General features: G+C 23.5%; 2 protein-coding genes across 2 annotated transcripts; one reads left to right on the top strand and one right to left on the bottom strand.

Annotated features, from left to right (window-relative positions):
- The first annotated feature begins 3973 nt into the window (after positions 1 to 3973).
- On the top strand, positions 3974 to 5462 carry LOC112601779 (mitochondrial import inner membrane translocase subunit Tim13-like). The gene is made up of 3 exons (XM_025349556.1): positions 3974 to 4235; positions 5109 to 5177; positions 5243 to 5462. Exons 1-3 carry the CDS (start codon positions 4149 to 4151, stop codon positions 5342 to 5344), a joined length of 258 nt encoding a protein of 85 aa, XP_025205341.1. The 5' UTR covers positions 3974 to 4148; the 3' UTR covers positions 5345 to 5462.
- A 6-nt stretch (positions 5463 to 5468) lies between these two features.
- LOC112601777 (FGFR1 oncogene partner-like) lies at positions 5469 to 8051 on the bottom strand. The gene is made up of 7 exons (XM_025349555.1): positions 7807 to 8051; positions 7671 to 7724; positions 7038 to 7236; positions 6460 to 6536; positions 6166 to 6406; positions 5752 to 5945; positions 5469 to 5561 (listed from the first exon to the last, which is right to left on the bottom strand). Exons 1-7 carry the CDS (start codon positions 7882 to 7884, stop codon positions 5511 to 5513), a joined length of 894 nt encoding a protein of 297 aa, XP_025205340.1. The 5' UTR covers positions 7885 to 8051; the 3' UTR covers positions 5469 to 5510.
- Between the last annotated feature and the right edge of the window lie 4339 nt (positions 8052 to 12390).

Here is a 12390-nt window from a genome sequence, read left to right as displayed (position 1 = left end):
ATATTTTATAATTTTCATTAATTTAATTTAAATATATAGGTAATTAAATTACACATATACTAATGAAAATAAAAGAATAAAATATTTATTTTTTATATTATATTCTTGAAATAATTTCTGGTTGTGCAATTATAATTATTTAAATAAAACAAACTAAACAAAATATCATGCTTCGCACCCAAATTATTTATTTATAAAGTGTTAGAAATGATTTCTATGTTTTTTCAAACATCAAAATTAAAAATTAAAAAGTTAATTTACGAGATAGATACTTATAAGTTATAACCGTTATTAATTGAGTTAATAGGGTGTTAAATAAATCGGGATAAACTTATTTTAAAAACTATTTAGGTATCTACATATTTAATTTATCAAAAACGTATATTATATTGTTTCATTTCATAAAATATTATAAGATTACGTACTTATTAATGTTATTAAAAAATATAATTTCACATGAAAATCATATAATATTTTAGGTCTAATAAACACGTTCAATACGTATCGATAGATAATTACATTTTATCTTGAAACTATATCATCAGTGCTTTAAATTGTCACATCGTAGTTTTACTGTCATTTCGTCTCGTATTACTTGTTCTCACAATGTCTTCAAAGATTTGTTTAAGTTTAAATAAAAAAACTTATAAATAAATAATAATTAGATCATCGGGATAACTATATAACTTCAGTTATTAATATAGAATAATTAGGCAGTAGTTTATGTAGTATTCTTTTATTTTGAAATGTTATGCATAATCCAGCTCCTTCTTGAATTTTTGATAACTTGTTATTTTTTAACTGTTAAAATTGATGGTTATCTTTTGATGAAAAATAATATAATTTGGAGATTTATCGATTTTAGTAGTAATAAATAGTTAATATAAACAACAGTAGCCGGCGGAATCGATTTTCGCTGTTTTAATTATTATTTATTACACATTTAAAAACAATTATTACTACAATTTACTAACTAATAAGTTTGTGATTGTTATAACCTATACTTCAGCAGTGAAAAAGTATTTATTTTTAAATATATTTAATTATTATTTTGTAACAAAATTACTTATACTATACTAAAAACTAATTAAATACTTCGATGTACGGTCATGAAGTTACCACACGGACTTTACATAATCCGTTCAAAATATAAGCCAACATTTTATGATTTATTTACTAGAATTCGAAATTTATTCTTGAAATTTTAACTCCCAAAAAAACAACAAATCTACTCGTCTAATTTTCTTTTTAAAACTTTAAAAAGGTTGGTGGGCCAAATTCAGAAATTTTAAAACTCATATCTCAGCTTTGAAGGATTAGGTCTCACAAATTCTATCAAAACAAGACGAACAATTTGGTATTATACTAGATAGATTTAAATAAAATAGGCTGAGCTCTACCTGAAATTTGTTCACTCATGAATAGAGGGGGAATAATTACTAGCAAATTTTGGGAATGGAATCGCAAATTCTAACAAATAACTCGCAAAATGTTAACAGATTGTATCAGGTCGGTAGGCCAACTCTTTAAACGATCATAATAGTTTATAACTAATTAAAAATTTTATTTAATGTTCTTAGATATTTATTATATACATACATGATTTTTCAAGATTTTGATGATCCGTGAAAGACAGAGACAAAGACGCATTTTCTTTGATGCCTTGTTGATCAAATAGTTTATTTGATTCAGAATCACATAAAAATTCCTTTACAAAAAAGTAAAAACATTATTATCAACTAAATATTAAAAAACTTACAGTTAACTATGTGGCTTTAAACGTTCTATATCATGACCATTAAAATGGAAAAAATATTTTAGTAATTTATTTTTCTAAAAATAATAATAATAATTTATAATAGATTAAATTATTATTTGCTAAAAATATATAGTATAGCATAAGATACATCAGCATATTTACATGTATAATATTGGTATAGCTACTATACCAAATGAAAGAACTGCATTTTTAAATTGGCTAAAAACTATCATTGAATTCAGCTTTAATTATAGTTTGTTTCTGGTATAAAAATTGTTATTAACACGAATTAAAAAAGTCGAACATTTTAAATAGGTAGCTAAAATAAATGATATCTATACTGTGTCTAGAAAATAATTTCTATAAAAAGATTTAGTGACAATTTCACATATCTATAATTATCGCTACCTATATGAATTAAAATGTAAAAATAGAATCGATTGTGTCTATAACTACAGTGTGTTACATATTACATTTTCAACAATAATTAAAAAATAACTTGAAATTTCTTACTACCAACTTAGTAGTTAGTATCACTTTAGTAACAAGAAGATCAATTTTTTTTTACTAGAAACTACCCTAAACTTTGAAAATAAAATATTTTTTTCTGCTTCAAAAAGTAAAGACGATAAACAACATTTTTAAAAGATTCTTATAAATAAGAAACACATCAATAAAAAACCAAAAAATTTTTAATAAAACTAACCTAAAATTTAAAATTATTGTAAATTAAGTAATTTTATACTAAGTATAAACTATTTCATAATAAACATCCACCAAACTAACGTACCTGGAAAAACAATTCACTCTCCTCTTTCATGATTTTTGACTGAACGCTTGTAACATAATCTACTATATTCATTCCAACAGGTTTGTTTTGTATTAATTTAACAGCCAATGCCGTATTTAAATCGCATTCCATTTCTGTATACGTTTAAAAATTATAATTTATTAAAATATTTTATGCAAATACAATACATTGCATAATTATTTACAAAGCAAATTCTTGCAGAGATTAACAACACATGACACCCTCTTAGTAACTTAGTCGATTTTTGTAGCATATTAGTGGTTCAAATTAATAATTGTACAACAATAAAAAAATTAGGTTCGACATAATAAAAATAAATATATTACTATTATAACATGTTTATGTATGAATATGATATTAGTCTATAGATATTAGTTAAATAAATTGATAGATACTAGATACTATTATTTATATATTATTGTTGTAACTTTAAAAATACTACTTTTAGAATCTAATCAAACCGTATCAATTTAAATGTTTTCAATTAGTTTAAAATTGTCATTTAGTTTGGTAATAAAATATCATTAAATCTAAACATTATTTGTCTTCTACGGTATTGCATTAAACACAATAATAATTAATAATTTTAAAAATCTAAGTAAAATCATAACAGTAGTAAAAATAAAACTAAACAAAAAAATAAATATCATTACGTCCATAATATTATATATTAAGTAAATGTTGTGTATTCTCAGAAATAAATTAAAGTGTAATTACAAAATTTAATAGCATGATAAAAATGTTTACTGTTTAATTATTCAATTATTAAACAGTATAACTAATTGAAAACTATTTTTATTTCACTGGTAAATCAATACAAGTGTTAGTGTATAAAAGATTGTCATTTATCAATATTGTTTGCCCTATAACTTAAACCTACATTGTTTTAAATATTTCTGGCTGTTAGTTGTTACTCTTTTTAAGTCAATAGAAATTATTACACACGAGTATATCAATTTGAAAACCAAGTAAAAAGCTTCCATAACCCGTGATGAACAGCGTTTCATCAAATTTTTCTCATATTTATAATAATTATCTATCAAAATTGGAAAAAAACTACTGTCGACTAAGTATATTACTCACTTTGATTGTTAATTTTGTTAATTGTTAGACGTAGAATTGTAGAAATTAGTAAATAGCTGCAAACACTGTCAGAGCTTGCGATGGTTATTGTATGTTTTTATTTTCTGAATCATAGAAAATTTATAACATTACAACCGATGATCGATTGCATTAGATTTTTTAATCGTTATGAAAGAAAAATAGTAAAAACTAAAAACAGCGGCCGAGTTTAGAATCTCAGCGGTCTGCCGGTCTACGTACATAGAACGTCTTTGACATCAACAATTGAGGTTATGTTACTTAATCAAATTTGTTTATACTGATTGAACTTTACTGATATAATGATGTACATTTCATTAATTTCAATATAAAAATTTTGTATTATCGCATCACGTTTCTTAACTCTCAAGATCAGGTACTTACCATACTACCAGAATATACTACAATACTTAAATTCAAATATATTTTTTAAATCATCTCATTGTTATTTTGAGCTAACTAAAATAATATATCATCATGGATGGCCCCAAGATGTCACAAGATGAACTCGTGGAAAAATTAAAACATCAAGTGGCGTTAGAAAATATAGAACTGTTATTAATGGTAATTAGTGTTTTACGATTTAGTAATGAAAGCGGTGAAACTATGAACGAATAATTAAAAACAATTATCTTTTAGCATGCCATTTGAATATTATACTTAATTTTGATTATTAAACTAAATTATCTAAAAATCATTTAAAAACTAAAATTTAATCTAAAGAAATGTCCTTAAAATAATTATAAATTTTCTTTGTTAAATTTACAAAGATAGTTGATAGGTAAAATATTTTATTAGAAAAATTTTTACTAATTTTTGATTTTTACTTATAAATATACATATATATAACTTTTTATTTCAACCCTATATAAATTATGTAAATATTTTTACACTATTTGTAATAAATTACAGTGTTTAATAACCTTAACTTCTGGCAAAACTCATATGTTAAATATGTATATTTAATATTTATATAGATTATCTTTAGTTATTACTTATGATATTTTTACCATTTTACAACTCGTACAGCTATGATACATTTTTTTTTTTTTTTTTTAAATAGATTATAAACCCCTAACCATTGTATCATGGATAATTTTGATAAACAATAGGTGATAAATTTTTAAGTTTTAAGACAACTAATAACGACTTGTTACTACAGTGTAGTTTGTGTAGCCTGTATGCAATTGTCATTTAAAAGTATAAAAAATAATATATTTCCTATTTGTTAAATAAACATAATATAATATTCAGTTTATTATAAATATAATTTTTTAATATCTATATGATATTTAATTTAAAAGTATAGAATATATTATAACCTAACTTAAATAAATTAAGTTAATAAAATTATTGTTGCGCTTCTTTGTAGACCACTTGCATCAAACCTATTATAATATGTAATAAGAATATTATATTATGTTTTAATAATTTCAGAAAATGAGTCGATTGTGTTTCAACAAATGCATAATAAAACCAGGACCTTCACTAGATAGTACTGAACAAGTAAATATAATAAAATTATATATTACATTTTAATAAAGTGCAATATTAAATAACTTTTTTTTTAGAAATGTGTTTCAATGTGTATGGACCGTTATATGGAAACAGTGAGTTTAGTGTCCAAGTCCTTTGGTGAACGACTTATGGCTGAATCCCAAAATATGCATTAAACTGAAACAACAATGCATTAAATGAGTGTTACTTGTAGCTATAGTTTTCTGTCGTTAATACTGTTAATTGTTTATTTACATTTGTAATTAATTTTTAAACACCACAAAAAATTTAATTGTATAAAAATAAAAAATAAACATCAGAAGTCTAAAATCTTATTATTATTCAAAGATGAATGTTATGAGTCCTTATCATTTCAGGACTGCCATTCTGAGTCTGAAACAAAAAAAAATATATTGTTAAGAATGCATTAAAAAATTGTTTTTAAACAGTTTTTATATGATTATAAGTTATATGGTTATAATTAAAAATAATATTTAATATACTTTTTATACTTTACAATTGAAGTTATTACTGTTATTATTTATAATATTGTTATATTATGACAATAATTTATTTAACTCACAGATAAATCAGTGCTTGGTAAGCTATCATTACCACATGAGAGATTTTCATCAGTTTCAATATCTTCTAAACTAGATTCATTTTTATTACTTTTTAAATCAAACTTAATATCTTCATCGGTGTTTTCATTTTGATCAATAGTGGAAGATATTTTGATTGGTGATAACTTTTCTATGTTTAAACTATTTAAACTTTCTATAAAAACAAATTATATTTTCAAGATTAATATATAATTTAATTTTAAGTTTTTTTTAAAAAGCGTATATAATAATTAATAACTAAAACAACTTAAATATTCAAATTACAAAGTTAGTAGTTAAATTAATATGCATAAGACAACATTAACAACAAATTAATTCAAATACATTTAATAATAAAGAATAATTTTGAATTTAATAATAAAATATATATTTACCAGAGCTTTCAATATCTTTTACGTGTATATTATCTGATAAATTAAGATTCATAGGTGACAATGATCCTGTTTGACTGTCATAATGTGTATTTTCTTCAAATAATTTTGTTTTAACAGGTGATATACTCATTGATTTATTATTGTCAAGTGTTGATTTTATTATTTCAGAGTTATTTTGTAATATTTGTGCCAATGAAGATTCCTTGTGTGTTATATTATTATGTTGTGTTGTATTATTATGCTAAAAAATTACTTAAGTTTAAAAAAAAAAAAACTATTTTTTTTATAACAAACCTTAATGGCTTCATTGGTTGATTTATATTGTGACTGGTATGTTTCGAGAATTTGTAACAATAAAGGCCTTTTATCATCTAAAATAAATTAATAATAAATCTATTAGATAACACAATAAAATGTTCCTACTTCAAAATGCTTATAGCAAAACCAGAACTTTTTTTATAATGCTAAATAATCATTAAAAATAATTAACTACCTAATACAATAAATATTATAAATAAATATATTAAAATATAAGTTTTTAAAGGTAATATATCAAAACAATTAAAAAAAAAAAAATTGTTATTAACTTTGAAGTTACCAAAAATAACTAAACACATAACATAAAATACTTTAAAGTAGAATTTGAAATTACATATATTATACATGTCTTATTTTAGCAAATACAACTATAGCAGAATAAACTTCAAATCTATATTATGCAAATTCAATTCATTATTTTAGCCATTTACTTAACAATTTTGAGTTAATTTTTGTTTTCTTAATAATATATGTTTAATTTAGTATTACACAGTCTGACAATTGGTTATCCTTAAATGATGTGAATATTACTTAGCTTATATAATAAATATTACCCTTTGAAAGAGAAAGTTCTTCAAAAATATCATTTTTATCTTTATATTGATATTGTTGAGTAGCACCAGTTTCAGAATCAAATACTGATGTGGTAAATGTTAGTTCTAAATATTCAAACAAATCTTTAACCAAAGATAACAATAATGATCCGTTATTATTAGAAACAAAGTCTTTAATTTTGTCTGTATACAGTTTATTCTGGAAGAAAATAAACAATCATTAATAAAAATTGAATACATGGTACAGGTTAAAAAAAATAACATAAATTGTAATAAATTCTTAACCATACTCATTATTCAGAAATCCTTAACTAATTAAATACCTTAGTGACATACTCGTTATGATTTACTTACATATCTAGAGTGAATATATATATTAATATTTCTAAAATATAAATGACCCAATAGTTTTGTTATATTTTAAATTATAAATTATAAAGAGACCAATTTTATATCTAATAAATATTAAGTAGTCATTTTATAACTTAAACTAAAAAGCATTGATATACGAATTATAAAATGGCAACTATCTATCTTATATTATGCTATAACACTAAATATAAAATGTAAGTTATAAGAATATTAAAGGACACATATTTTCTATTAACTAACATATAATTATTCAATTTGTACCTGAAATGAAGAACCTTTTTCAAGAACATGAAAAACGTTTGCTCGAAGTTCTGCCTATTATATGAAAAAAAAAATTAAACAATACAATAAGTAATAATACACTAATACACTAAACTGATCATTATTATCTACTAACTCTCATTTTAGGCAAGACACCAGTAGATTCCAGTGTTTTCTCAACCATCTCCTCTAAATTAATGTTATCGGTAGACATTTTAAACAATAGATATTGATTCAGCAGATGAGATTTAATTGTTCAAAATTGTAAATATTACGTGTCAAATTCACTCAATTACAAACAATTACACAAGATTTTAAATAATAGATAGGTATAAAACATGTATTATAACAGTATATAATATTATAACATGTAATAACAAATTTCACAGTCCACAATAAAAATACGCACTTGAACTGACAAACATAATAATACAATAAGTTTGGTTTAGTCGTTTAGATATGTAAATTTAATACATTTTAACTGAAGTTTTTTAAATAATAATAAAATTGTTTACTATAAAGTTTATAAATTAACAATAATAATAACAACAAATAACAATCTATACCTTTTAAATTCTAAGGACTAACCGCAGTCTAAATAAATAGTTTCATTTTATCATCTTATAAAATATTGATATGAAAACGAAAACCGCCAAATTCATATTATGCTTATCACATATTTGTAAATTAACATGATTTAAAAAGAATAATAAACATTTATAATTTTTTCTTGATTTTATTTTACGGCTTATACATTTAAAATTAAAAATAAAAATTTAATTAGTACATTAAATTTGTATAATATGTAAACAAATGATTGGCAGACAACCGTGTAGTGTGCCTACATAAATAGTAAATATTTAATATACTACCTAACCATTGTGTGCAGACATGCATTATAATATTATAATAATAAAAATAGTATAAAATAAACAGTGAAACCTCTGTTTATGGACACCTGTCAAAAGTTGATATATTCTCGATAAATAGTGAACAATTTTAAATTCCTTAACAAAAATAAATTTACCTACACAATAGGAGTTTTAATCTTTAAATAGCGGACATTCTTAATAGTAGACGTAACCATTTAAAACTAGTACCAAAATTAAAAATGACATCTCCTAAATGAACATTTTATATATACCATCGAAAAATTCTATTCTATATTATATTTTATAAATAAACAATTTAAAAATTAAGAAGATACAATTGGATTATTAGTGGTAGCCAATTTCCAATTGATTGTCCAGAATAGTAAAAAACTGATTTTTTTGATTGAACATATTAAATAAATAATACATACACGAATACCTACACGATACCGGATACACTCTCTTTTTAACACATAAATGTGTGCATACTTATAGTAAATAATAAAATATATACTACAATAGGTATTAGGTACACTCAGTAGATACAAATGATACAATATAATATATAAATAATAATAATTAACTTTTTTACAAATTAAGTACATATAATTAATAATACCGATTTGAATGCATGTATAAGTGTATGTAGGTATACCAAATTTTTTTGTACTTAATAATTTTTCCCTATTGCATATTTTGTTATTCTTCACTAAAGGCCACTTTGTACAGATTTCATCAATAGTAAACAACTCTTTAAAAAGACATTTCTCAATTCCCCGTGACTGTCCATTATAAGAAGTTTCACTGTGATATTTTATTTGTTCAGATCGTTAATCTTGTATAAAGCTATTAGAACTTAAACATAGGTTGTTACATTATATAGGTAGATATATCGTATACTTTATATTACATGTTTAAGTATTCTAGGTACTTGGATATACTAGATAGGTACCTAATATTACCTATATTAGGTATTTTATATATTCATACAGTTTTGCACTTTAGAGCTCCTGTATGTAGGAACCTTAATACTAAAGCGCGGATTTGTATACATTTGCATATTTATTCTAATTGATCATATGATATGTTAAGTAAGCACAACATTTGTATCATGACATAACGATTTAAAAAATGAAACTTTTTTAGTGCATATTTTTGTACATTTCGACATTTTTGATTTTAAGGACTTATTTTACAGTTTTAATTGTATATTTCATCTTTTAATGTATATTTTGATTTTCCTCCATATTTCAACATTTTAATACATAATATATTTATGCATATTCGAGACTTTTTAGCGCATATTTGGTTGGTTTTTAATGCATATAAATCCGCGCTTTAGTAATAACTGAGTTATTACCAATTGGCTGGCTATTATTTATGCCAAAATATTTTACTGAATCATGGTAATTTTGCTTTTAATTGATATCCGAGAAGTCTTAATAAATATCTTAACTGCCAACGGATACCATTTATAACAAATCAACGTTGCACCCAGTTTTGGCCTCTTGTACGGAAACTCCCAAACCACTAAAATCTTCTAAAAAAAAAAAAAAAATATATTAAATGAACAGTCAATATTAAACTATCACATAAGTAGCTGAAAGCATAAATTAATTTTTTAAACAGCCATAGGTTATTACTTATTATAAATATAATGTATACATGATAATCAATGAATAATAGGATATTATAACAGTTACTTAAATATATATAAGTAGGTATGAATTAATACACGAACATCTTTGAAGTTATCCTTCAAATGAATAGGTAGCTTATTTCTTAGCCTAAGTCTTTTAATCAAATCGTATGATTTCAAACATTGTAGGCACCCTGTGTCTTAAGAGTTGTCGAGAAGTTGTTCAGCATCAGCAATTACGTTTGTGAGCAACTCAAGTTTTTTGCATGTTTATTGCGATAATATAATTAGTAATAAACCTATGCGATATATCTCAGATTATATTCTTAGTTCTTACCTACCTTTAAGTTTGATAATAGGTAAATTAACTCTAATATTGAAGCTAACAACATCAAATGAATTCTATTAAACATAAATTTCTACGTTTATAAGACGGAAACAATACATTTATACACGCAGCTGCGGGTATAGCATCCAGCTATAATTAATAAATGAGCTGCATCTTTTAATTTCTTTTCTAGACTGTTTAAGAAAAAAATACTTGACTATACCGAATACATTTCTTGGAATAGCCTTTAAAGCATCATGGTACATGAACAAATATCATTATTATAATTATTATAATTATTTAAGCCACGTCTTATATTGCGTAGTTGTGAAAATATTTATAAATTTATTTTTGAATTTATACCTATATCTATTACACCTATATTATAATGTTTCGTTATTATTATTATTATTGTATTGCATTTCACAACTTGGGCTGATCATAATTGCTACTAATTACTAAATATATCATTTTTCTGTAATCAGTAAGTACCTACCTATAGATTAAGGTTTATTTTTGAGTTGTAAATAAATTTAATGGTTTTGAGATTATTTTAGATTTATTGACACCGAATATCGCGAATATGTACCAACCTATACCATTTAAACATTCGGGAATGAATAAATCTATAGAAACATATAAAGATCTGAGATTATTCCTAACATGGACACTTACTGTTCATCGCCCCCAAAACTCAGCAACGCATTATTTTTTTTATAAATTTTATTTAAAAAAAAAATTATGAGTAGGTCTTTAAAAAAAAACTGTCCATTACTCAACTTGGTAAATTAAAATATTTTATAAATTGTCTAAATACATATCAAATATTTTTTACGCCATAATAAATTATATTTTGTTTACGTCAAATATTTACTTATGTAGATGTACACGACTGTTCATAAGTGAACAGGGAGCGGTCATGAGTGGTGTGGAAATGTGGTATTTCTATAAGATTTTCATGTGTGGCCTTTTATACATTTTCCCTATATTATAAAAAAGTGATACCTACTAATGCACATAAGTTTGCATAAGTACATAGGTACATAGATACTGTTATATACAATAGCTATAGGTATATACTGCTACGTTTTTATATTTTTAGTGAACCCTCAAGGGTGTCTGTATAGAATTAAATAAATGTTCGTATTATTTATTTATTATTATTTATTATCAACGCTAAATATTTAATTCTTCGTAGAGGAAAATTAATCACTTACTTTTAATCTGATGTTTTTAAAAATAAATTGCTTAAATTTGACCGATTTTAATAACAACAACATTAACGCGAATTCGATAAACATTATCTATTGTGTTTTAACATAAATGCTAGTTACTAGTAAATAACATGTAAACTGTGCAGAAACTTGAATTTATACTACATGGCACGCAGCTTTATAGCCATATATATGTTATTATTGAAAGTAGCAACCAGCAAGGTAAATGGTACCTATAATTTATTTCATGTTTGATTGCTGATTGTAGCTTAAAATTTAATATACCCGCCCGTTACTTGATCAGTTCATAAAAGTTCAGCGATAAAGACAGCAAAAATGATGAAACATAGTTATTTCTTATCAAAAACACATAACTTTTATATTTCATTTCTGAGATATTTTTATGATATATATTTTATATATTAATATTATTTATACACATTACGTAAGAATAACATCAAAATTTATATAGCCATATAGCCTGCTATATCGAAAATCATATTTTTCATTACAAATAATGTAGAGCCACACCGTTTACATCATATTTGGTTAACTAAACGCAAATTTCAACATCCTACTACCTCAAATTTAGTGATTTTGATTTGTACAAGTAAAACAAAATACCGGTGGGCCATTAATAAAAATGTTTCTAATTTTCGTCTTTTTG

This window comes from Melanaphis sacchari, unplaced genomic scaffold, assembly GCF_002803265.2.
Source record: "Melanaphis sacchari strain LSU unplaced genomic scaffold, SCAv2.0 Contig7_pilon_pilon, whole genome shotgun sequence".
NCBI classification, from domain to species: domain Eukaryota; kingdom Metazoa; phylum Arthropoda; class Insecta; order Hemiptera; family Aphididae; genus Melanaphis; species Melanaphis sacchari.
The sequence above is the reverse complement of the archived record's forward strand: the minus strand, read 5'-3'. Positions and strand labels throughout refer to the sequence as shown.

What these genes read in the sequence shown, in the direction of transcription:
- LOC112601779 (XM_025349556.1), top strand. Translation starts at nt 4,149, where the DNA reads ATGGATGGCCCCAAGATGTCACAAGATGAACTCGTGGAAAAATTAAAA. An exon ending in ATATAGAACTGTTATTAATG is followed by an intron (nt 4,236 to 5,108) that starts GTAATTAGTGTT and finishes TAATAATTTCAG; the next exon opens with AAAATGAGTCGATTGTGTTT. An exon ending in CACTAGATAGTACTGAACAA is followed by an intron (nt 5,178 to 5,242) that starts GTAAATATAATA and finishes CTTTTTTTTTAG; the next exon opens with AAATGTGTTTCAATGTGTAT.
- LOC112601777 (XM_025349555.1), bottom strand. Translation starts at nt 7,884, where the DNA reads ATGTCTACCGATAACATTAATTTAGAGGAGATGGTTGAGAAAACACTG. An exon ending in GTGTCTTGCCTAAAATGAGA is followed by an intron (nt 7,725 to 7,806) that starts GTTAGTAGATAA and finishes TTCATATAATAG; the next exon opens with GCAGAACTTCGAGCAAACGT. An exon ending in AAAAAGGTTCTTCATTTCAG is followed by an intron (nt 7,237 to 7,670) that starts GTACAAATTGAA and finishes ATTTTCTTCCAG; the next exon opens with AATAAACTGTATACAGACAA.